This window comes from Dromiciops gliroides, chromosome 2 (assembly GCF_019393635.1).
Source record: "Dromiciops gliroides isolate mDroGli1 chromosome 2, mDroGli1.pri, whole genome shotgun sequence".
NCBI classification, from domain to species: domain Eukaryota; kingdom Metazoa; phylum Chordata; class Mammalia; order Microbiotheria; family Microbiotheriidae; genus Dromiciops; species Dromiciops gliroides.
This window is the reverse complement of record NC_057862.1, coordinates 465,007,866-465,030,282: the sequence shown is the minus strand read 5'-3', so window position 1 is coordinate 465,030,282 and position 22,417 is coordinate 465,007,866. Positions and strand designations below refer to the sequence as shown.

General features: G+C 46.3%; 1 protein-coding gene across 6 annotated transcripts in view; it reads left to right on the top strand.

The window, feature by feature from the left end:
• The window catches only part of LOC122740168 (calcium/calmodulin-dependent protein kinase type II subunit beta), a 310,939-nt gene that overhangs the window by 212,870 nt on the left and 75,652 nt on the right, over window positions 1-22,417 (top strand). For all 6 annotated transcript variants that reach the window (XM_043982046.1, XM_043982045.1, XM_043982041.1 and 3 more), the window contains exons 5-6: window positions 1,796-1,861; window positions 18,609-18,681. In XM_043982046.1, the coding sequence (XP_043837981.1) occupies window positions 1,796-1,861; window positions 18,609-18,681 (139 nt within the window). The remainder of the gene's footprint in view (window positions 1-1,795; window positions 1,862-18,608; window positions 18,682-22,417) is intronic.

The window sequence follows — 22,417 nt, the reverse complement described above, 5'->3', positions numbered from 1 at the left end:
GGTGATGGCGGTGCCAAGTCTCCTATCGCTGGACACACGGGAGAGCCGTGCTTCAGTAGTGCTTAGATTAGGTGGTGTTTCTTCAACTCTTCAATTCTGGGATTTACTGGCTAGCATACAGCTGCCATTTAGGGGATCCTGTTCAGGGCTCACCTCCGACCTGCTTCCCAGCAGCCCCTCCAGATAACTGCTTCCTCCTGTGGACTGATGTGCCTTTTAAGATGATCACTGATGAATTGGGCACAGTGCCGGCAATGATGTAGACCCCTCTGAAGCACAAGGCAGAAAGCCAGATGTGGACCCCTAGCCCAAGGGGAGAGAAGCATATGGGCAGGCTGTTGTGAATATGCCTATGCTCACTTGTTGTTGACATTCAGGATTTTTTACCCAGCTCCACTGTTGGGGGCACTACCTGTGCCCCCCCCAAAAGGGCACAGCTCCTGCTGCCAGGGAGCAGCCAATAACTGAAGTGTGACAGGAGAGACGGGCTCTGTGCCTTCAGGCCACAGGTGTTAGCTGCAGGCCATAAAGAGGCCAAACTCTCCTTTCCTCCTTTTGGCCCTGGATCTGGAAGTCATGAAGACTCTTGATTCTGGCTTTTTGATCCTGTGACAGCTTCTCAGCCTGGCCATGGGGGATGGGGTCAGGGGGACTATCAGGACTCTTCTCCAGGTGTCCTAACTCTGTGATTGGCCTGGAGAATCTCAGAGTTGGAAAGACCAGAGGTCCCAGGATATTAGAAAAGTCTCATAGGCAGGAACAGCTGGGGTAAGATCCTGCCTCTGATACTTACCAGCTGTGAGATCATGGACAAGTTACCCAACCTTCAGGCATCCTGGTTTCATCAGCAGAACAAAACCATAATACCTGTAGGGCCTACCTCACAGGGTAGCTATGAGGCTCAAATGATAAAAAGCAGTTTGCAAACTGTATAAATATCTGATTTTATCTCTTTTGCGTCTTACCTGCTAGATCATATTTGTATAGGCCTTAAGGTTCACAGTACATAATTTTATACACATCATCTCATTTGAACCTTACAGCAACTTGGGGCCGGTAGGTGTTCTTATCATTATTCCCACTTCACTATTGAGTAAGTTGAGGCCCATAGGGGTGAAATGACTTGCCTAGGTTAGGGTCACACAACTACTATGTGTCTGAGGTGAGATCTGAACTCAGGTCTTCCTGAGATTTTGTCCAATGCTTTGTTCCACGTTGACACGCTGCCCTCTATGGCATCCAAGAGGAGTCCTCCAGCCTCTACTCAAAGGTCTCCAGTGCCAGAGAACTTGGTACCCTGGCAAGGTAGCCAGTCTACTTTGGGACAGTTCTAAATTGTTTGGAAGCTTTTCCTTTTAATGAGCAGAAATCCAACTCCTCATAACTTAGGATCATAGATTTTGGTCATGTAGCCCTTCTCCAAGATGACTTTGCTCATTCTGTGATTTCCCTCTTGTCCCAAATGACCTTGTTATCTATTTGTGGCTGTCTTGTTTTTCCTGTATGTGTGTATGGTGTCTCCCTTGATAGACTCTAAGCTCCTTGAGGGCAGAGCCTGTTCCAGGTTTGCCTTTGTATCCTGGCAGAGTGGCTGGCACTGAGGCAGCACTCACCAAATCCTTTTCATGGATGGTTGTGATTGATTAGGGCTGGATGGATCTTCAAATGCATTTAGGCCTAGTCTCTCACTAGCTCTGCTCATTGCTCCTGTTCTTCCTGAAGCACAGAAAATCTAGCCTTTGGTCCCTGCAAGCCTAATTAATGTTTCTTCCAACTATTTTGCTTTCTTTTCCAGGGTCACTGGTGGAGAGCTCTTTGAAGACATTGTGGCAAGAGAGTACTACAGTGAAGCTGATGCCAGGTGAGTCTGGACCCCCTTACCTTCCCACTCTTCCTCCTGCCCACCCCTCCTCCCTCCCCAATCCCCCCACTCCCTCACCTACTTTTCTTTCTGTTTCCTCAATCCCATACTGGCTATACCTGTGCAACATTAACCCATTCATAACCTGGGCAGAGGAACTGGGTCACAGGGAAGCCTTGATTTGCAGCCAGCTCTACCAGCATGGCTGCCACTGCTAGGCTCAGAGCCAAGGCCCCCTGTCCCCAAGCTGTGATTCTGGAAACCCACCTGGCATTTACAGGCAACCCCACCCACCCCCAGGACATACAAGCACATGCCTGGTCCTGGTTAGGACTCTTAGAGAAGGACAAGGGAACTCCTGTCCAGTGTGCTTGTGTTGCTGATGGGAGTGGGGATCAGGGCATTCGGCTGAGACTGAGCCCTTGGATCCAGGATTGGGAGGAGAGCTTCACTGTAACCTGGCCTTGGGTCCCAAGAAAGTCCAAGGGCCTGTCCAATTTCCTTTGTCACTGGATGGCTTTCAATTGGTATCTCAGCCTAGTACCTGAGGGACATAAAGTACTCAACAGCAGATGAGATGTGGCCGATAACAAGAACCTGAACAGCTGCCTGACTTGGGCATAGGAAAAGAAACCAAGGGAAAAGACCAGTCGAGCAATAGAAAGAGGGCCCAGCTTGGGATCCTGGCTCTGCTGACATTTAGGTAGCGCTTACTATGCACCAAGCACTTTTACCCCATTTCATCCTCACAACAATCCTGGGAGGTGGCTGCTCTTATCATTCCCATTTTATAGATGAGGAAACAGGGTTTAAATGACTTGTCCAGAGTCACACAGCTGGGAAGTATCTGAGGCCGGGTTTGCACCCAGGTCTTCCTGACTCTGGACCCTGGGGGGGGGGGGCTCTATCCTCTGTGCCGTCTAGATACCCTAATACCTATGAAACCTTAGCAAGTAATTCCCCCCTGGGCCTCAGTTTCCCCTTCTGTAAAATGAGGGGGATGAATTAGATGACTTCTAAGGCCTCTTTTAGCTCTTAAATTCTCTAAGTCTATGAATCTAGGAGAATGTTGTAGTAGCTAGGTGTGGTATTTCCTAAGGGAAGTTTCTTGTGGGCAGATATCTAGCTTGCAACCTCAGTGGTATAGCAGCAGAAAGGATTGGGCTGGTATCCAGGAGGTAACACAGCAATATTCCCAAGTATGTTGCAGGCTAGGATTGATCTTCTTAATAAAGGGTGCTCGGTGCCAGAGCAAACCACTCTTGGACATGTAGGTGGAATAATGTATAGATGATGGGGAGAACACAGTGTGGGCAGTCAGCCTTAGGGCAGGATGACTAGCCTCACCCCCAAGGACACCACAAGGCCTCTGCCTCCATCCCCTACTCTTACTCCTACCCAGGGGCCAAGAGCATTCTCTCTCAGAATATTCAATAGGTTGTACATCCAGGCAAACAAAGAAAGCTGCAGTCCTCTCCCCTATCCACTGTGAGAGCCAGGTTTGGGAGTGAGCAACCCTGGGTGAGAATAAGATTCTGCAGTCAAAGCACCAGCACATGGCTGTTTCTACCTACTTCACGTCCCCAGCCCCATGCCATTTTAGGAAGAAGCATTGTGGGAATAAGAGAGAGGTGTGGCTACTTTAGCCTTTGCCCACAGGAGTGAGGTGGGTGGTGGAGGATAGGACAACTGACCTTTCTTTTCTCTTTCTTCCAGTACTCTGGACCATAGTTAACTATAGTTAACTCCTTTGTAAAGTTAGGGGGTTGGGGTCAGCTAGATGGCACAGCGGATAAAGCACTGGCCCTGGATTCAGGAGTACCTGAGTTCAAATCCAGCCTCAGACATTTGGCACTTACTAGCTGTGTGACCCTGGGCAAGTCACTTAACCTCCATTGCCCTACCAAAAAAAATGAATACCTAAAGTTAGGGGGTTGTAGTAGATGCCCTCTGGGGTCCCTGCCAGTTCCAAACTTCTGATCTAGGACCCTTCCATCAATGCTGAGCATCCTCTCAGCTATTATAATCATTGAATTCAATTCAACAAGAATTTATTAAATGTTTACTATATACCACATGACAGGCAGCATGGTGAAGTAGATAGAGGGCTAAGCCCAGCATCAGGAGAGCCTGGGTTCTAGTCATGCCTCTGATCCCTCCTGGCTATGTGACCTTGGGAAAGTAACTTAACCTCTCAGTGTTCTAGGAAACTTTCTAAAACTATATAGCACTCTGTAATTGCCAATTGCCTTTGGTACAGAGAATTTCTTCACCAGAAGTTCCTGTTGAGATCATAGATCTGGAGTCAAAAAAGAAGAAAGAAAAAAAGAAAAAAGTGCTGGGAACTGGGTATAGTCACATACTCTAGAAGTCTGTTTTCTCATAGATTTGGAAACTCTTTCCAACAATGCCAATCCTAACCCAGGCTTTCAAGCCTGCCCACCCTGTTGCACCATAAAATTAAGGTGCTAGGCATACAGGCAAAAGGGAAATAGTGCCTGCTCTCAAGGAACTAACATTCAGCTATATGGAGACAGTAGATGCGGATATGTTTCCATGGAGGGTCATTTTAATTTGACATTATGGATGAACCTTCTCCCAAAGGAGAGAGAATGAAATTTCTTTTTAATGAGCAAAACAGAAAGGAAGACTGAGCTCTGCTGCCCTCTGGGGGGGGGGAGGGGGCAGGAATCAGGAGGTACTTAAAAGGGCACTGAGCTTACTGGTGTTTGCCTCAGCAGAGACTGCCTAGTTGCCCTTCAGTTTGGCATATCATGAATACTCTCTGTTCATGACTTTAGAGAAGAAGGTAGGCCTGGAAGACATGACTTAGAAGTCATCCCTGATCTCTGGGGATGCCCTGAGCCGCTTGATTAGGGGAGTGTGTAGGTCTAGTGTGTGAGCACTAGCCGAGGACCCAGCTTGCATCTGACTCTGCACAATGAATGCATGCTCTAATCTTCCTCAGGCAGCTAGCTAGGTGGCAGGTACTAGGCACTTGGGAGTTCAAAGAGGAGATAAAAAATAATCTTAGCCCTCAGGGATTGGGCATGGTGATGGTAGTCATTCAGTCTGTCAACAAGCATTTTTAAGCATTTACTATGGGATATAACAGGTAAACAAGTGGGAAAGCTCTAGCACCCTCTTTCAGCCTAGATATTGACTATTTCTAATTTTCTTTGTGGGGTGCCCAACCAGGTCCTCAGTTTCTCTATAATAATAATAACAACAACAACAACAACAACAGTAACAACAGCAGTAGTAAGTAGTCACGGGTACTAGTAGTAAGTAGTAGCAGTAGTAGCTAACATTTATACAGCACTTAATATGTGCCAGCCACTGTGCTAAGCATTTTACAGGTATTATCTCCTTTGAACCTTGCAGCAATCCTGGGAAATATTATTATTCCTATTTTACAGATGAGGAAACTGAGGCAAATAGACATTAAATGGCTTGCCCAGGGTCACCCAGCTAGTAAGTGTCTGAGGGGGGATTCGAATTCATGTCTTCCTGAGATAACACCCAGGGTTTTACCCATTGGGCCAACTCTATGAAAACTGGGGACAACAAGATGTATCTTGCCTATCCACCCACCCCATACCCCTCATAGGGCTTTTGTGATGAAGTAAGCTCCTCAAAAGTCATCCAGTGCCTATTTGCACATGTTCTGTGCTGGGGATTGGGCAGAATCTGTGTGTGGTGTGCCAGACTTGGCACTGAGCCAAAGGAACAGCTCAGCAGGGTTGCCAGTGATATAACCTTGAAGTAGGGCACTTCTGACTGGTGCTTGAAGGACCTCTGCCCTTAGAGACTTAGACCAAGCATGCAGGTGGAAGGGCAGTCCCTTAAGCCCCATAGCCAAGGGCTGTGCACAGTGCCTGACATGTAGTAGGCACTTGGTAAATGTTGATCGATTGATTAGCTTGGCTCACCTTGTTGGCCCAGAGCTCGCCTGCCCATCCTTGTTGGGTCCCAAATGCACTTTTGGTCTTGAGTTCCTTTCCTCCCCCACTGTCTCTCTGAGCCTGTGTCCTCCCCCTCCCCCCAGTCACCAGAGGTTCCCATCTCACCCCTTTCCCTCACCATTAACAGCCATCTGCACACACCTTGTGATAACACCTGTGGTCTCTGAGCTTTCAAAACATTGTTTCTCTCCTTTTCTCGTTCCCCCATTTCCACCCTCCCTCCCTCCCTGCCCTCTCCCTGTCTGTCTATCTGTCTTTTTGCACTTCTCTCTTTGGGTCTCTCCTTGCCACTTTCCCTTCACTCCCTTCTCCCTTTAATCCCCCTTTGGCTTCCCGGACTTGTCCCCTCTCTCGTGTGTTTTTTGGGTTCTTTCTGTACATCTCCTATTGCCCACTGCTCCTCTTCGGTTCTCCCTTTTCCTCCTCCTCTTCCTCCCTATACGGGGACCACCCTTCGTACTTGCTGGCCCCTGGGGATGTCCTTTCCCCCCCTCTCTCCTGCTGCTCCCCTCTTCCTCCCCTTCCCCATTCCCTTCTTCTTTCTCCTTGCCCTCCTCCCTTGCCCGCCTGCCTGCCCTCCTCCCCACATCCCTATTTTGTTTTGCAGTCACTGTATCCATCAGATATTAGAAAGCGTAACATACATTCACCACTATGCCATTGTACACAGAGACCTGAAGGTCAGTATACCCTCTTGCCCGGCTCACACCCTTGGGTGGGGAGTGCTTTTGCTGTCACCACCAGAGCTGAGCCTGTCTCGGATGGAAATGCCACCTGGGGCTGCTGTCAGAGGGAGTGGGTGGTCGGGCCAGAGGCTTTGGTGGGGTGTTGTTGGAGCCAGGCATGCATGTGCTAGAAGTCAAGGCAGGTCCCCACCCTCTGGTGCACATGGCTGGCTCCCCTTGCTCATGCTCCTCTTGAGGGAGGCCAAGGGCCACCAGAAGATCAGCCCAGGTGCCTTCTTAGCCCCTTCAGGTAAACATTTCCCCCCTTCAGAAAAGGACAAAAAGAAAACAGCAGCACTAGCCAATCTTTATTCATTCCTTTTCTATTTTTTCTTCTTCTCTCTTTCTTTTTTTATGTCTGTCTCTTTCTAGCTCTCATTTTTTAATGTGTCTTTTCAGTCTGGGGATCACTCCATCCCATGTGGTTCAAATCTGAACTTTTATGCTTACTACTTGTATGTAAGTGATTTAACGTGTCCGAGTGTTTGCTTGAGATCAGAGGACATTTAGGCACAGTGTCCCGATCTCCCCACAAATGCTAAGAGAGCACTGCACAGAAAAGGAATTGATTGGATTAGATGGTTTCTGAGGTTCCTTCCAGCACAAGATCTATGATCCTATATATAAGAGTGGGGTCCTCTAAACAGCTGAATCTTCTTGTCTGGGGAATAAAGAGCTGATTATCCTATGGGACGATGGATCACCAGGGACTCTGAGGCTTGAGAGGGTGTTTCCACACCTAGGAAGCAAGGAAGAATGATTAGAACAAGGAGAGCCATCTTGAAACCCAAGTCCCCCAGGCCTACTTTCTCCTCTCAGTCTTGTGAGCCTCCCAGAGCTCCTTGGGGGCTTTGGTGCTGAGTCAACCTGGTCTAAGTCAAAGATTGACTTCTGAGACAAACTTAGCAAGTGAAAAAGCTCCCTTGTCCGATTTCAGGGAAATCTTTCCAAACCACAGGGTCTAGGGATCTTCTGTGTGGTTCAGTAGAGAGAATGATGGATCTGGAATTGGAGAGCCTGAGATTCAATCCCAGCTCTGCAACTGACACTTTTATGACCTTAAGTAAGACACTTAAGTTCTCTGGGCCTCGGTTCCCTGATCTGTAAAATGAAGGATTTAGAGTAGATGGCTTCTGAGTCTGGAAAGACTCTGAATCTAAGAGCCTGTTGGCCTCAGTTTGGGGAAGGGGGTGGATGGGCTTTTGTCTGGGTCCAATGCCATGACTCTCCTTCCTGTGGGGCTAGGCTTCTTCCTGAGGGGGCCATACATCCTAACTACTGTAGTCTTTGGCCCGGGGCCAGCTGAAGACCAATGTGGGCTGCTCTGTGGAGCCAAGGTGGGAAGGGGAGGGGCAGGACTGAGGGATGGACACCAGAACCTGGACATTTAGGCCATCTGCTAATTTATGTTTTGTTGATCAATCCAGGGTTGAGCTTCATAGAAAGGGGCAGGGAATGGGAGTGGGGAATGGTGGGGTGGGGTGGGATGGAGTGGTTCTATTTGGGAACTCCATCTTAGAGTCTTCGGGCAGGGTGCTAGCCACTGTTACCCTTTTTAGATCCAGCCAGTGATACTGAAACTTCTTCAGCTGCTGTGCCATCAATGATCACCACATCCCTAAGCAAACAGTAGAAGATACTCAGGGGAAGTTGGCCCTTGGGGGCCCTGGGTTGGTATATCCATTGGGTAGCATGTTTATTGCCTCAGATATCTACGTAAAAGTACATACAATATAGGTAACTTTGTATTTTAATAGAAGTAAGCAAATATTGCAGATATTGCTGACATCTTGGTGGGAAGAGGCTCATGTTTAGGATATTCAATTTGGTTTAGTTCAGCAATCATTAACCAAACACCTACTGAATGTAACATACTGCACTAAGTGCTGGGGACAGAAAGGCAAAACAAAAAATAGTTCCTGCCCTCAGGGAGCTTATATTCTATAGGGTGGGCCAAAAGTCATGAAGTCATGACTTTAATAACTCCTTTATTTTTTGTTTTTAATTTATGATACCATGGCATCATATAGAGTATATATATATAGATATATATAGTGATGTTTAAAATCTAAATTCTGGTCGCCTTAAATTAGAAGCTTCAGCACCAGTCTTTGGGCATTAAACATTTATTAAAGCATGCAGGTATTCACAAGGAGTTCAGAAAGTTAAGAAAAAGCCTATCTCGCATAGAGTTCCAGCCTGGTTGGGTTCTTCCTCAAGTCCTCCTCCAGGAGCCTGCTTTAATCAGGAACTGTCCAGCAAGCTGACTGTGGAAGCTTTTTATAGTTCTGGAACAGAGGCAGTCCTTACACACTGCTTCAAGCTGATTGGTTGGCATCATCCAAATCCATTGGTTCTGAAGATGTTCTCAAGGTGTGATTACAATCCAGTTAACTCGAAGTAGGTTAATCAGCAGTTAATTACTCTCACTTGATTCAGTCAGTCTAGATTAATCTCCAGATGGGTCTTTGAGTATCCGCTAAATCTCATTATTTCATCACAATATATAATATATAGAGAAAATAAAGAAAAAACGTGTGTGTGTGTGTGTGTGTGTGTGTGTGTGTGTGTGTATTTGCGGGGCAATGAGGGTTAAGTGACTTGCCCAGGGTCACATAGCTAGTGTCAAATGTCCGAAGCCGGATTTGAACTCAGGTCTTCCTGAATCCAGGGTCAGTGCTTCATCCACTGTGCCACCTAGCTGTCCCAAAAAGTAATTTTCAAAAAGTTATTAAAGGAGGCAGCTAGGTGGTGCAGTTAATAAAGTACTGGCCCTAGAGTCAGGAGGACCTGAGTTCAAATTCGACCTCAGACACTTGACACTTACTAGCTGTGTGACCCTGGGCAAGTCACTTAACTCCCATTGCCCCACAAAAGAAACAAAAACAAAAACAAAAAAAGTTATTAAAACATCAGACTCCTTCATGACTTTTGGCCCACCCTGTACTAGGGGAATTAGAGGATATACTTTTTAAACAAATAAGTAATTGTTATGTAATACAGAGAGGGAAAGAGCCTTAACAAGTAGGGAGATCAAGAAAGCCTTCCAATGGCACGTGAGGGAAGCTAAGCATTTCTTCCAAAGATACCCCCTCCTCCAAAGCATGCTTAACCCCCTCTCTACCTTCATAGTTGCTTTTCATGAGTTGCTCATAAGCTTAAAATCCTGCCTCTGCCACTACCTGTGTGACTTTGGGCAAATCATTTAATCTCCCTGGTCATTGTTTTCCTAATCTATAAAAAGAGGAGGTTGGATGATTTCTAGGTTCCCTTCTAGCTCCAACTCTATGATTTTATGAGCTTCTAGAAGGGTCACTAAGTTTAAACCTTTAAACAACATCCACCTACAATAGTACATCAGAATAAAGTAACCAGAGTCTACAGTAAAAGCCTGACTGAGCTAGTCAAATGACGGTCAGTTGCTAACCCCATCTGGTGGTCAACCTTGATGATAATGATGATGCTGTTTGAATGAGCTAAGCTGGTTCTTGGAGGACAGGCCAATCCTCAGGGCCTTTCCACGTTACTAGGACCTATAAGAGTTTGTATTCCACTGGCAAAACCCAGGGTCGCTGTAGGTATCAGAAGACTTTAGTGGGAGAATAGAGGGATATATTTTGTTCAGAAGAAATAAATTTGAAAAGAGGGTGGGACAGGGAGTAGCCCTGTGCATAAAGGTGTGTGCTGATACCAAGATTCATGAGCTAGGATTGAGGGGTATGGGCAGGCAGAATCACAGTGAAGCTAAAAGGAGGGAAGAGTGGGAAATATTCTGTTTTGTTGTGGGAGCATGCTGTGTGAGGTTTAATGCAATTCAACACAGATTGAGCACCTATTGTATGCACGTTATCCTTTCCTAATGAGGAAAGTGGATAATACTTCCTAATACTTTGAAACTCTGATAGACCCGTAATCTCACTTTCACAAGTGAGCCCTCCAACATTGTAGACAGCTACCCCTCCATGCCTGTACATCTTTTTTTTTTTTTTTTTGCAAGGCAGTGGGGGTTAAGTGACTTGCCCAGGGTCACACAGCTAGTAAGTGTCAAGTGTCTGAGGCTGGATTTGAACTCAGGTACTCCTGAATCCAGGGCCAGTGCTCTATCCACTGAGCCACCTAGCTGCCCCACCTGTACATCTTTTGCCACTCTTGCCTGTGTCCTTTTGTAAAGATCCATCTAACATGGCAAGGTCTTCCCATAGAACCTTTGATATGTGAGGCTCTCTGCTGATTATTTCTTGCTCTTACTATGGAATTGGTTTATCTTTTTCTTTTCTGGTTTTATATCTCTTTGACAAAATCCTCTCTTTCACTTCTAATGCAAAATTTCTCATTTGTAATATGTTGCAGCCATATTGCAACCACCATGGGCCCCTCTGTTGACCTTTGGGTGACACTTAATTTTAATTATTTGGAGATTATTTTATTCTGTGACTCACAGCCACACGGCATTGCTGTAAGACTATAATCATCAGAAAGATCAGCCTTTGTTCCAAGGAGAAATTGAGGTCATTAAAAAAATTTTTTTAATTTCCCAAAGGCAATCCAACCTACTCTTCTACTCCTGTTCAACACTTGACCCCAACTCACTATCCATGCCCAGTTCCTATCCAAGATATATGTACTGATGGACCCAACTCTATGAGTTGTCCAATCCTACCTCATATCTCCAGATTATGGAAGTGGTAAGGAGACCTTATATAGTAGTGAGTGGGGGGGGGGGGACTTCTGAAAACCTGATGGAAGTCTCATTCTCCTAAAAGTATGTGGTAAATTTATTGACTTGTCTTACTGATGCTTTAATCTCGGGAGGTGGCAGAGGCAGGGAGGAGAACTATTTTTCTAGGTTTAATTCTGACCAACAAGGAAGAACTGATTGGTGATGAGGAGTGAAAACAACCTGGGGAAAGCATGGCTCCATTATCTTGAAATTCATAACAGAGAGGCAAGAGAATACTGGTCATCCTGGACTGGCCTCTTAGAAATCAGATTCCAAAAAATGTTCAGAGAAAAGCTGAGATATGATCTTATAGCCAGGGACTCTGAAAAGGATATATGGCTCAGGGTACATACTCTCTGATGAGCCCAGATTTCTAGGGTGGAAGAAGAAGGGTCGAACAGTCAGGTTGAACACTAAAGACAAGACCAGAATGGTGTCAAGGATAAAGCAGAGTGTGACCTGAGGCTTGCTAAAGATGCTAGAAGAAAAAAAAATCAAACCAAAATGAAGAGCAACATAAAAGGCTGTTTCAAGCAGCATTTGGAACAATAAGAACAAAGAAGACTTAGACCTATTGCTGAGGGAAGACAGTGTAATGTTAATGCAGAAGAGAGCAATCAGAGCCACTCAACACAGGGCCTCCTTCTGTCTTCTCCAGTAAGAAGAATGGGGGAAAAGTAGCACCAACAGGACTGGGAAGCCCAAGATAGGAAGAGAAGCCTAGAGAGGGACCTTTAAATGCGTGATGGGTAATACTACTGAGTACTAAAGAAATTCACAGATAGAGTCTCTTTTTTTAATCATAAAAGTATTTTATTATTTTCCAGTTACATGTAAAGATAGTTTTCAACATTTGTTTTCATAAGATTTTTAGTATCAAATTTTTCTTCCTCCCTCCCTTCGCTCCCCCCTCCCCAAGACAGCAAGTAATCTGATATAGGTTTTATATGTACAATCACATTAAACACATTTCAGATAGAGTCTCTTAGCCATTGTCAGTAATTTTTGAGAAATCAAGTCTTGCAGGAAAAGTACCAGTAGTCTGGAGAATGTTGTATTGGTTTTCTTTTTTTGTTTTTTTTGTTTGTTTGTTTGTTTGGTTTTTTTGCAAGGCAATGGGGGTTAAGTGACTTGCCCAGGGTCACACAGCTAGTAAATGTCAAGTGTCTGAGGCCGGATTTGAACTCAGGTACTCCTGAATCCAGGGCCGGTGCTTTATCCGCTGCGCCACCTAGCCGCCCCCTGTATTGGTTTTCAAAATGAGGATGGTGCAGTGGATAGAGCTGTGATCCTGGAGTCTGGAAAACCTGAGTTTAAATGCGACTTCAGATACTTAATAGCTGTGTGACCATGAACAAGTCATTTCACCTCTGTCTACCTCAGTTTCCTTATCTATAAAATGAAGATATTGAGAGCACCTACCTCCCAAGTGTAGTCATGAGGATCAAATGAGGTAATATTTGCAAAGTGCTTAGCCCAACTCCTGATTACTGTATTCTTTCCTTCCTTCCTTCCTGTCTGGAAACTACAGATTGCTAAATTTATTGTCAATCTCTGGCAAGATTCTCAAAGGGATTATTCCATAAATGGTTTGTGAATTTTTAGAAAAGAATTCTGAGGTCACTAGGGATCCCCATGAGTTTCTAGAGATCAAGAACAATATACACTGAACTAAATTCATGTTTTTGGATATAGTTTCTAAGTTTTCAGCCCCTAGGAGTGCTAATGATAAAGTGGACCTAGGTCTCAGGTGGAAAACAAACAAACAAAACATTTTGGCAATGTCTCCCCTGATTGGGATGAGACAATGAAATGAGAGCTAAATCCAGGCCTTTGGGAGAATTCAGAGCATCTTAAACAGTCATACCCTCCAAATGCCAGTGCCAATGGATATCTTGATGTCATGCTAGGTGCATGTCTCTAGAGTTCTGACCTTGGCCCCATCCTGTCCTGTCTAGTAGCTTCAAGAAAGACACAGGCTTTTTTATTCAGTCCAACTCAACAAACTTTTATTAAGTGCCCACTGTTTGCCAGGAACTGGACTAAGTCCTGGGGATACAGAGACAAAAAACAAAACAGTCCCTGACCTCAAGGAGTCTACATTCTGTGGGTAAGCTTTCTATACAATTACCCCCATTTATAGATGTCCTAAAACTGAAAAGAATGGATCATATGATTGATGATAGAATTAAATTTTTTTTTAGTGAGGCAATGAGGGTCAAGTGACTTGCCCAGGGTCACACAGCTATTAAGTGTTAAGTGTCTGAGGCTGGATTTGAACTCAGGTCTTCCTGACTCCAGGGCTAGTGCTCTATCTACTGCGCCACCTAGCTGCCCCTTGAATTAAAATTTTTAATTTTCTCAATAGCCTAGATGGCTAGGATTAAAAAATAAAGAAATTTAACTTGGATAAATTTGAAGTCTGACAGGGGTGGGGTGGGGTGGGGTTAGTTAAGCACAAGTTAAATACAGGTGCAGAGTACGGCAGGTCTGCTTTAAAGAGGTTGACATGTTTTAGGTTGTTTTGTTGTAGGAGCCACATATCCAGATCAAGAGAAGTAATTGTGGCTTATCTGTACTTTGCAAGGGCTCAACCACAGCCAGGGAACTCTGCTGATTTCTGGAGCATGATGGTTTATGTGGGACAGTGACAAACTCCAACGTAGCCAGAGAGGGGTGAGCAAGAGCAATCTAGAACCCGTGTCTTCTAAGGAATAGCTGGAAGAACTGGGTTGTTCGACTTGCAGAAGAAAAGACAAAGCAAAGACAATGAGAACAAAGGGCTTTCATGTGGTATTACATCAGAGGTCAGAACTAGTTCTAATGGTCAGGGGTGGGGGCCAAGGGGGAGGTGATAACTTTTAGGTCTTCAACTCTATAAAAGAAAGAACTTTCTAGTGACTAGCACTATCCCAAAGTGAAATGGGCTAGTGCCTCCTGAACTAATGGAAGGTATTCAAGCAGAGGCTAGACAACTCTCTGTTACAGATGTGTTGGAAGCTAGGTTTTGCCTTCGAATCTGTCAGTGGTAGCAGTCCAGAGAGAACAGGATGGGCTGAGGTGGGGGGCTGGGTTGCCAGTGCCCTTGAGTACAAGATGCAGAAGGAGGCGGAGCAGCAATGAGAGCTAGGAAGGCTGCATATAATATGGGTGGCAGAGATGAAACAGCTGCTGGGGAGGTATTTGGGGTGGCAGCGTGGAAGAGCTCCAAACTTGGGGATCCCTCACATCTTTTACTGGGTATAAAAGGGAGGAGGAAACATATTTAATCATTGTCAGGGAAAAAAAACCTTAGTCAATATTCAACCTGATATTGCCAGTGGCAGATGGTCTAGTAGAAAGTTTATTGGCTTTGAACTGGGCTTAGAATTGTGGCTCTGACTCTTTCAGCCTGTGTGACCTCAGACAGGCTATTTTCCCTCTCTGAGCCTCTGTTCTCATCTGTAAAAATGAGTGGGTTGGACTCAGTCTTTAAAGTTCTTTCCCGAGCTACATCTCTGCTTACATGAGGACTATGGTTTGGAGGGATCTCACACCCTACAGAGATTTGGCCCAGAACCAGAAAGTCCATCTGTTCTAGGTATTTGAAAATTAGTCTTCCCCATTCTTTGAGGCAAGGAGGGAAGGAAGAGGAAAGGGGAAAGAACAAGCATTTCTATAGTGCCTACTGTGTGCCAGGTACTGTGTTAAGTGAAGAAAGATTTTGTTGAAGAGATGGCCTCTGCGTCTCTGCTTCCTTGGGCAGATTGAATTCATTGGCCATCCAAGCAGGCTTTGGTACAGTAGCTTTCAGATCTGTGATCCCTATGGGAGTTCAGCAAAGGCTTATCTCCCTCATGTGACTGAGAAATAGATTTGTCCCCAGATCGCGACAGAATTAGGTGTAATAACCATCTTCTAGTGATAATCATTGTATGTCAGAAGCAAACCAGGACTGTGGTTGTAGTGGGGGTAGGTCAGAGAGGGCCAGGAGAGGCTTGATCCTATCCTAGCTGCCTCTCTCAGACTCGGGAAAGACAGAGAGACTTGGAGTCCGGGCCCTGCCCTCTTGTTCTTTAATAGAAGCAGTCAGGCAGAGACCTAAACCAAGAGGGCCTCTTGGCTGACCCAGCCCTGGGAACGACTCTCTTTCTTCCCCAGTCCCTCATTCTCTCAATCTGTAAAGTGGGCTTGATGCCCTCTTGCTGTGAAGACAAAGTTCCATCCCCTGTGTAGGTTGAGCCCCTCAGGACAGAAGGTTCTTTCCATTTGGGACTTTGACAGTATTGTGGCAAAATGTTAGCCAGTGTTGGTGCTTAGGCATCTTGCCTAGGAAACTTGGCATCAAATCTCAGGCCTGGCTGCCCAGGGGAGCAGTTCTGTAAACAACTTTTTAAATAAATAGCTCTGTTCAATTCAGTGAACATCTATTAAGCACCTACTATGTGCTACTATGAACCCAATTGGAGAGGACCTTATGTGCAGGATGCAGGCAACAGGAAGGTACTGAGGGTCGCTGAGTAGGGGCACAACATAATTCAATGTAGGCCTAAGAATATTATTTTGGTCATCTGATGAATGATGAATTATAAAGAAAAGAGACCAGTTAGGAAATGGTTGAGAACTCCAGCATGATAATGCCCTGAATTGGCCCCATGAATGCAGAGAAGGAAGGTATTCTGGGCCAAGCTTAAGTGAGGCCAGGCTACTGGTTCAGGTTCAGATTAGAATGAAATGAGACATTTATAAATCATCTAACAGTTAGCCTCCACACTTAACCCCTCTCCCATGGCTTTAGGAATAAAGAGATCACAGGCAGGTCCATTGGAATGTGATTTCCAGGCTCTTTCTCCTGGCATCACAATCAGTAGTCAGTGTCCCCTTCTGCCACTAGTGACTGTTTCAGGAAAGGGATCGTTACTTATGAAAGGAACCCTTGGGTTTGACCCTACTCTGGGGACAGGAGCCTCTCCTCCTCCTCCCCTGCCTTGGACTTGCTGGTACCCAGATACACCCATTTTCCAGATCACAGTGCTGCCTTTAGTAACAGCAACATGACTTCTCAGAAATCACTAGGGTAGCTCCAGTCAATCTCTGCTCCTTCTCTGCAACATAGCAATGGAGGGAACTTTGTGACCACCAGAGCTGCATGGCTGGGAGGGATCATCAGCATGAAGACTTTAGTGTCCTCCTTGGTAAAGTGTGGGGTTGGACTAGACCACAGATTGGATCCGTTTGCCACGTGGACAGGATTTGGTAGAATACTAAGATTTCTTCCCTCAAAAAACCTAGTGGATGTCTCCTAAGAAGGAAAGTTACTCTTTTTTTCCCTCTGGGACTTCCCTGGTTGGCCCTCTATCTCTAATTCTCAGCTGTGTTCAGGAGAGCCAGACTCATTGGAGAAGGGGGACTCACAGAACCCCTTCCCTTTCTGCCTGCTGAGCTGTTTGGCCAGCACTACTATACATCCCTGAATGAGAAAAGCTGAGATGCGACACCAATCCCAAGCAGTACAGGTGGCTGACCTGGAAGTTCTGGGTTCTGTCTGCCGTACCACCACTGGTCATAGCCCAGTCTCAAAGCATCTTGCTTGTAACCAGATCTGGCTCTAGACCAGGGTGGGAGAAACCATGGCATTTGTACCCTGGAGGGCTATTCTCTCCCTCTTTCCCATATGCACAATCTTTGCTCTCTCTTCTTTCTGTCTCCCATTCCCGACTCCTTTCCTCTTCTTCTCTTTCCCTCCTTTTCTTCCTTGGACCCAGCCTGTGTGAAGAATACCAGTAGACACCCCCAGAGATGTTGCTTAGGCTGCTGAGAATGTCGAGTTAACAACCAATATAACTTAGGACAGAAAAGCTTGGTGTCAGGGACTGGCCTGCAATTTCTGTTCCCCAGGAAGTAGTGAAAATGTGGGGCCTTTGGGCTCCATCCCATGAACTCCTTCTCCCCACACCCTTATTCCTTTCCTCCCCAAGTGCTATCACTAAGTAGAATGGCCTGAACCAAGTGAGAAGATAGAGAAAGAAAAGTTGTTCCTTCACTTTGAAAGTTCTTTACTATGTGAATAATTCCACCATTCTTTAATGCCCATGGGCATACCTCTTCTCTCCATCTGAATTCAGTGATTAGCTGAGGGTACCAGCTTCAGAGGAGAGGGCTGCAGGGGAGATGGGGCTGAGCACAGAGGAGGGTGATTTGGGTAAGTCAGGAGGAGTCCCTGGCAGAACTCCTCCATCTCAGTGCTCCCTGCCAGAGGACAGGCCTTTGCCCTCCCTTCAGAGCAGGGCTTCAGGTGGAACTCTGGGGAAGGCCCCTGCACTTGCTTCTTGCCCAACTGTCTGCCCTAGGAATGAGGCCTAGAGGGTGGCCAGGTGGATGGCTTGAGCCTGGCTGGCTCCCTCCCTTCTCCTCATGGCCTCACTGACTCAGACGCTGCTGCCTCTCTGCTTGGGTCGTCCTGACTGCCTAGATGTTGGGACCTTGGTGCAGGCAGAGATCCCTGATAGATGGGAATCTCTCCACTAACCTGCTGTGCTCCTCCAGCTGGCTTTTCCTTCCACCCTCCAAGTCATAGGTGCTTCCTGGACACTAACGATCCCTGCTCTCCTTCTCCTCTTCTTTTTCCCCCTCCCCTCCCCTCCTCTTCTTTCTTCTACCCTTTCTCCAGGTTTCTCTTGACATGTGAAAAAATCCTTTTCTTTACAAATCTAGGAGCCCAGGGGATTCCCACACACACACTTACCCTGGGCAGAGTATGGTTCTCTGTCTGTCTCTCTCTTTCTCTCTGTCTGTCTGTCTCTGTCTCTCTCTCACACACACACTCTCTCTCTCTCTCTCTCTCTCTCACACACACACACACCCCTCCCCAACAAAAGAAGGGGACTTTGGAGGAGAAGGGCTAGTGAGGGGAAGATAAGAGGTTTCCCATCAGTGCCAGGCATTTTCTCTCCATTCTCCAGCCCATTGTACCTCCCCCATTCAAGCAGCTTTCCTTCCCTAAAGTGCTGAAGAAGAGGAACCCTCCCATGTGGGGAAATTCCTCTTAGCATAGAAACTGAGGTCAAGGACATCCTTTGTTCTCCATCCTCCTCTTCCTTTTCCTTCATCACCTTCTCCTCCTCTTCCTCTTCCTCCTTGCCCTCTTGCTCTTCCTTTTCTCCCTCCTCCTCTTCTTCTTTCTCTTCCTCCTTCTCCCCCTCCTGTTTCTCTTCCTCCTGTTTCTCCTCCTTTCCAGTCTTCTCCTCTTCCTTCACCTCCTTTCCCCCTCTTCCCATTCCCTCGTCATCCCCTCCCACCAGCCTTGTGGTTGTTACCACTCACCGTGAACTAACACGCCCCCTGGTGTTTGCATGCAGTCATTGCATCCAGCAGATCCTGGAGGCTGTTCTCCATTGCCACCAAATGGGGGTCGTCCACAGAGACCTCAAGGTGAGTTTTCCACCCCAGTGCTCTGTCCGTCTGTCGTCTTTCCGTCCGTCTTCGTATCTTGCATGCTTTTTGGAAAAATTTTTTTAAAAAAAAACTGGGTTAGAGGGGCAGCTAGGTGGCATAGTGGATAAAGCACTGGCCCTGGATTCAGGAGGACCTGACTTCAAATCTGGCCTCAGACACTTGACACTTATTAGCTGTGTGACCCTGGGCAAGTCACTTAACCCTCATTGCCTCCCCCTCCCCCCCAAAAAAAAACTGGGTCAGCTTCAGGCGGTTCTAAGTGGTTTCTGACAGCAGTTAATCTCCTCCCTGCCCCAGCCCCTAGATTGCTATATTTGTATGTACATGGAGAACAATATGGTACTAACAGGGTGTAATCGGTGCCCAGAGCAGGGCCCTTAGTGTGCTTATTCATACCAAGCCAGCCTTGCAGGCAGTGTAGTTTAATGGAAAGAACACTGGATTTTGAGTCAGGAAACGTGGGTGGGAATCCTAGCTCTACTACTTAATCTGTGGACTTGGGTAAATCATTTCATTGGTTGGGGCTCTCTCATCTTGTAAAATGTGAAGGTTAGACTAGATGGCCACTAAGGTCTCTTTCAGCTCTAAACCCATGACTGTTTTCACGGCCACGCATTCTCTGGTTAGTCGGTGAGAAGGCTTGTTGGGGATATGATGGAGAGGTGCAAGACAGAGCTGCTGCATTTGGACAGGCCTTATTTCCCCTCTGCAAACAACCCAGGCTTTCCCCACTGTCCTTCCAAGGCTGCCATCTTGGTATCTGGTAGCCAGAGGATGGCTGAGCCAACTCTGTCTTAGCTCAGTTTTATTAACAGATGATTCTGGGATGGTGAACTGGGGAAGCGAGGCTCAGAAGCCATGAGAAGAAAGATTTCTTCCCTTTCTGCTATTTCCTCCCCTCCCTTCAAAGAGAAGCCCTTCCTGGCCCTTGCCAGACCTTCCCCTTGGATTGATTCTTAACCTCTTCTCTTCCCAATGGGAACGTTGGGCTGGAAGTTAGTGCCCTGGGCCACTACCACCTTTTGCTCACTGGCCTTAACCTTGCTTGATTGTGGGTGGTTGTATTTGCTTCCCAGATGGTGGCAGGGTTGCCCTACCTTGTGGTCTGGTACTTCTGGGATTAGGAGGGCACCTGCATTTTTGCCCTCATGCCGAATGGGGAAGCCATGCCCTTTCTACATCATGGGTGTTCTGAGCTGGTTTCAAGTAAGCAATGGTCAGGTAGAAAAGGGGTCAGGACCCTTGTGCAAAGGGTAGGGGGTGGGAGAGACTTTCAGTCCCACTTAGGGTGGAAAAGTTGAAGCTGTTCATTTGTTCAAGCTCTAATTTCATCCCTGGATACTTACATCATTGCCTTCACACCCCCTGCCCCAGAAACCAGATCTGGTGTCCCTTACCAAAGGCCAAGTTGCCACTCTCTGGTCTGCATGCCCTGTCTGGTTTTCTTTGTGTCCTAGTCCTTTGTTTTCTGTCACCATGTAGGTGCCCTGTATTTCCTGGTTTCTTCATGCCTCTCCCATGCAGCCCAACCTCCTGCCACAATAAGAAAAGAGTCCCTGGCTCTCAGACTATGAAGGAAAAACTGTCCCTTCCCCAACAACCCTCATGGAGGGAAAGAAGGCAACTGGACAGTTGGGTGGGAGTGTGCGTGTGCGTGTGTGTGTGTGTGTGTGTGTGTGTGTGTGTGTGTGTGTTGGGGGCATTGCTAGGGTTGGCTGGGAATCTTTGGATGTCATGGTTGAAAATTCTCAGGGACTGGGACATAGGCAAACTTGGTTTTTCTCTTATCCTTAACCTTGTTGCTGCTGTTCATTATTTCTCTAATTAACTCTAGAGCCAAGATGTTTCCAATCTGTGCTTCCTTTCTCTCTCCAGGTATTTCCTGCAAACAGGGAGAGAATCTTTGCTGAAAAAGAGGAAAAACAAACAAAAATCCCCAGATTTAAAAAATATTGTATTTTGAATGTAATCAGCAGAATTACTGATGAAAATGTGCCAGACCATTCCAACATAGCCTCAACTTCTTCCAGTAGGAATATGGCCCAAAAGACAAGGGGTTCACTGCAGGAGGCAGCTCTTTCATCTTCCTAGAGGGGTTAGATAGTGTCCTAAATGCTCTAGGGTGAAACTCCTTCTTTTTAAATACAATGGGCTAGGGCAGCTAGGTGGCACCAGCCCTGGATTCAGGAGGACCTGAGTTCAAATCCAGCCTCAGACACTTAACACTTACTAGCTGTGTGACCCTGGGCAAGTCACTTAACCCCAATTGCCTCATCAAAAACAATACAATGGGCTACCCAGTGTCCTTTGGAGAAAAGGGGGTTTGATGTTGCAGGGTGGACCAAGAGATTAAGATGAGGATCAGTGGCTGTGAGCCTCAGAGAAAGCTCTATCATGCCTAGAACAGCATACCCACTGAGAGAGTGGCAAAGCGGGGATACAGATGGGTTTCCATATACTAGGTCCAGTAAGACCTATTAGATCTTTCTATCCCAGGGCTTTGGGCACCAGAGCTAGAAATGGGCAAAATAGTGGTCCAAATAATTATCATGGATAATGCCCATTATGCTATCCTAGTGTACTGTACTAGCAAGCAGAATGAAGAGTCCTTGAGAGTGTGGAGACATTTTCAATAATAAGGAGACTATCCTTAATGCCAGAAAATTCCACCATCCATGGCATGGAGATACTTATTTTTTGACTAAGTGTTCTCTAAGATCCCTTCTAACTCTAAAATCCCATGATCTCAAGCCCCCACCCTTTAAAAATCAACAACAGTAGGTTAAAGCCTCCAGTGACATGATATGATTTTCAAACATGGGTGGGGGTCAGAGGGTAGGTTGTACTTTTCAAACTTTGTCTTGGGCTCCTGGATGTCTCCTTTCCACTCTGTCGAGAAGGCAATAGGTTCATGCCTGAGAGGCTGAGTTCTATTGTGGATGATACAGAAAAGATGATCTCAGCCAGAGTGATCCTCCTTCTTGTTTACAAGGGTCCAATACATGGTGGCCTAAGAGCTCTCTCTGAATTAGCACAACCAGAGCTTTCTCTCTTACCTGTTTGGTAGGAAATGGAAAGTAGCCCAATGTTACCTCTGTCTTTCCCTATCTATTTGGTGCCTCTCCTTCCAGCTCCACCTAGGTACAAGCTCTTTCACAAGGTGACTCCTTCCTGCCCACTACTGGAAAACATCTGTGCACTTCTTTCCCTAGTGAGGGGTTTACTTATGTAAATGCTTTAGCTGAAGCCATACAGGCTTTACCAATTCTAAATGAACTCTGAACATGCACAGAAGACTTTTATCCCTCCCAAACCCCCTTGAACTTCCCAGTCTATCTCTCCAGAACAAAAGTCCCTCAACCAGAACTCTTGGAATTCTTAAAATACCTCCAAGGGGCCAGAGTATGGGGCAGTACCTGCTTGGTCCCTGTTGGTATGGAAAAGATGAAGAAGAATTGGTTCTAGCAACTCTGGTAGCTCAGGAGCCACATTGGTTATGGTAGTCCATCCATACTATACAAACTCATGATCCAGAGTCCTTGAGAGTGTGGAGACATTAAGAAGGAGCTGGGAAGCCCACCTGCCTGGTACAAGTTTGTTGGGCAGCAACATAAATTGTGTGATCCTGGGCAGTTATCCAGGGCTATAAGGAAAGGATATGTTCCTATTCAGTCTTCTTTCTGTGTAATGAAATCTCAAGCCCCAAGCCAAG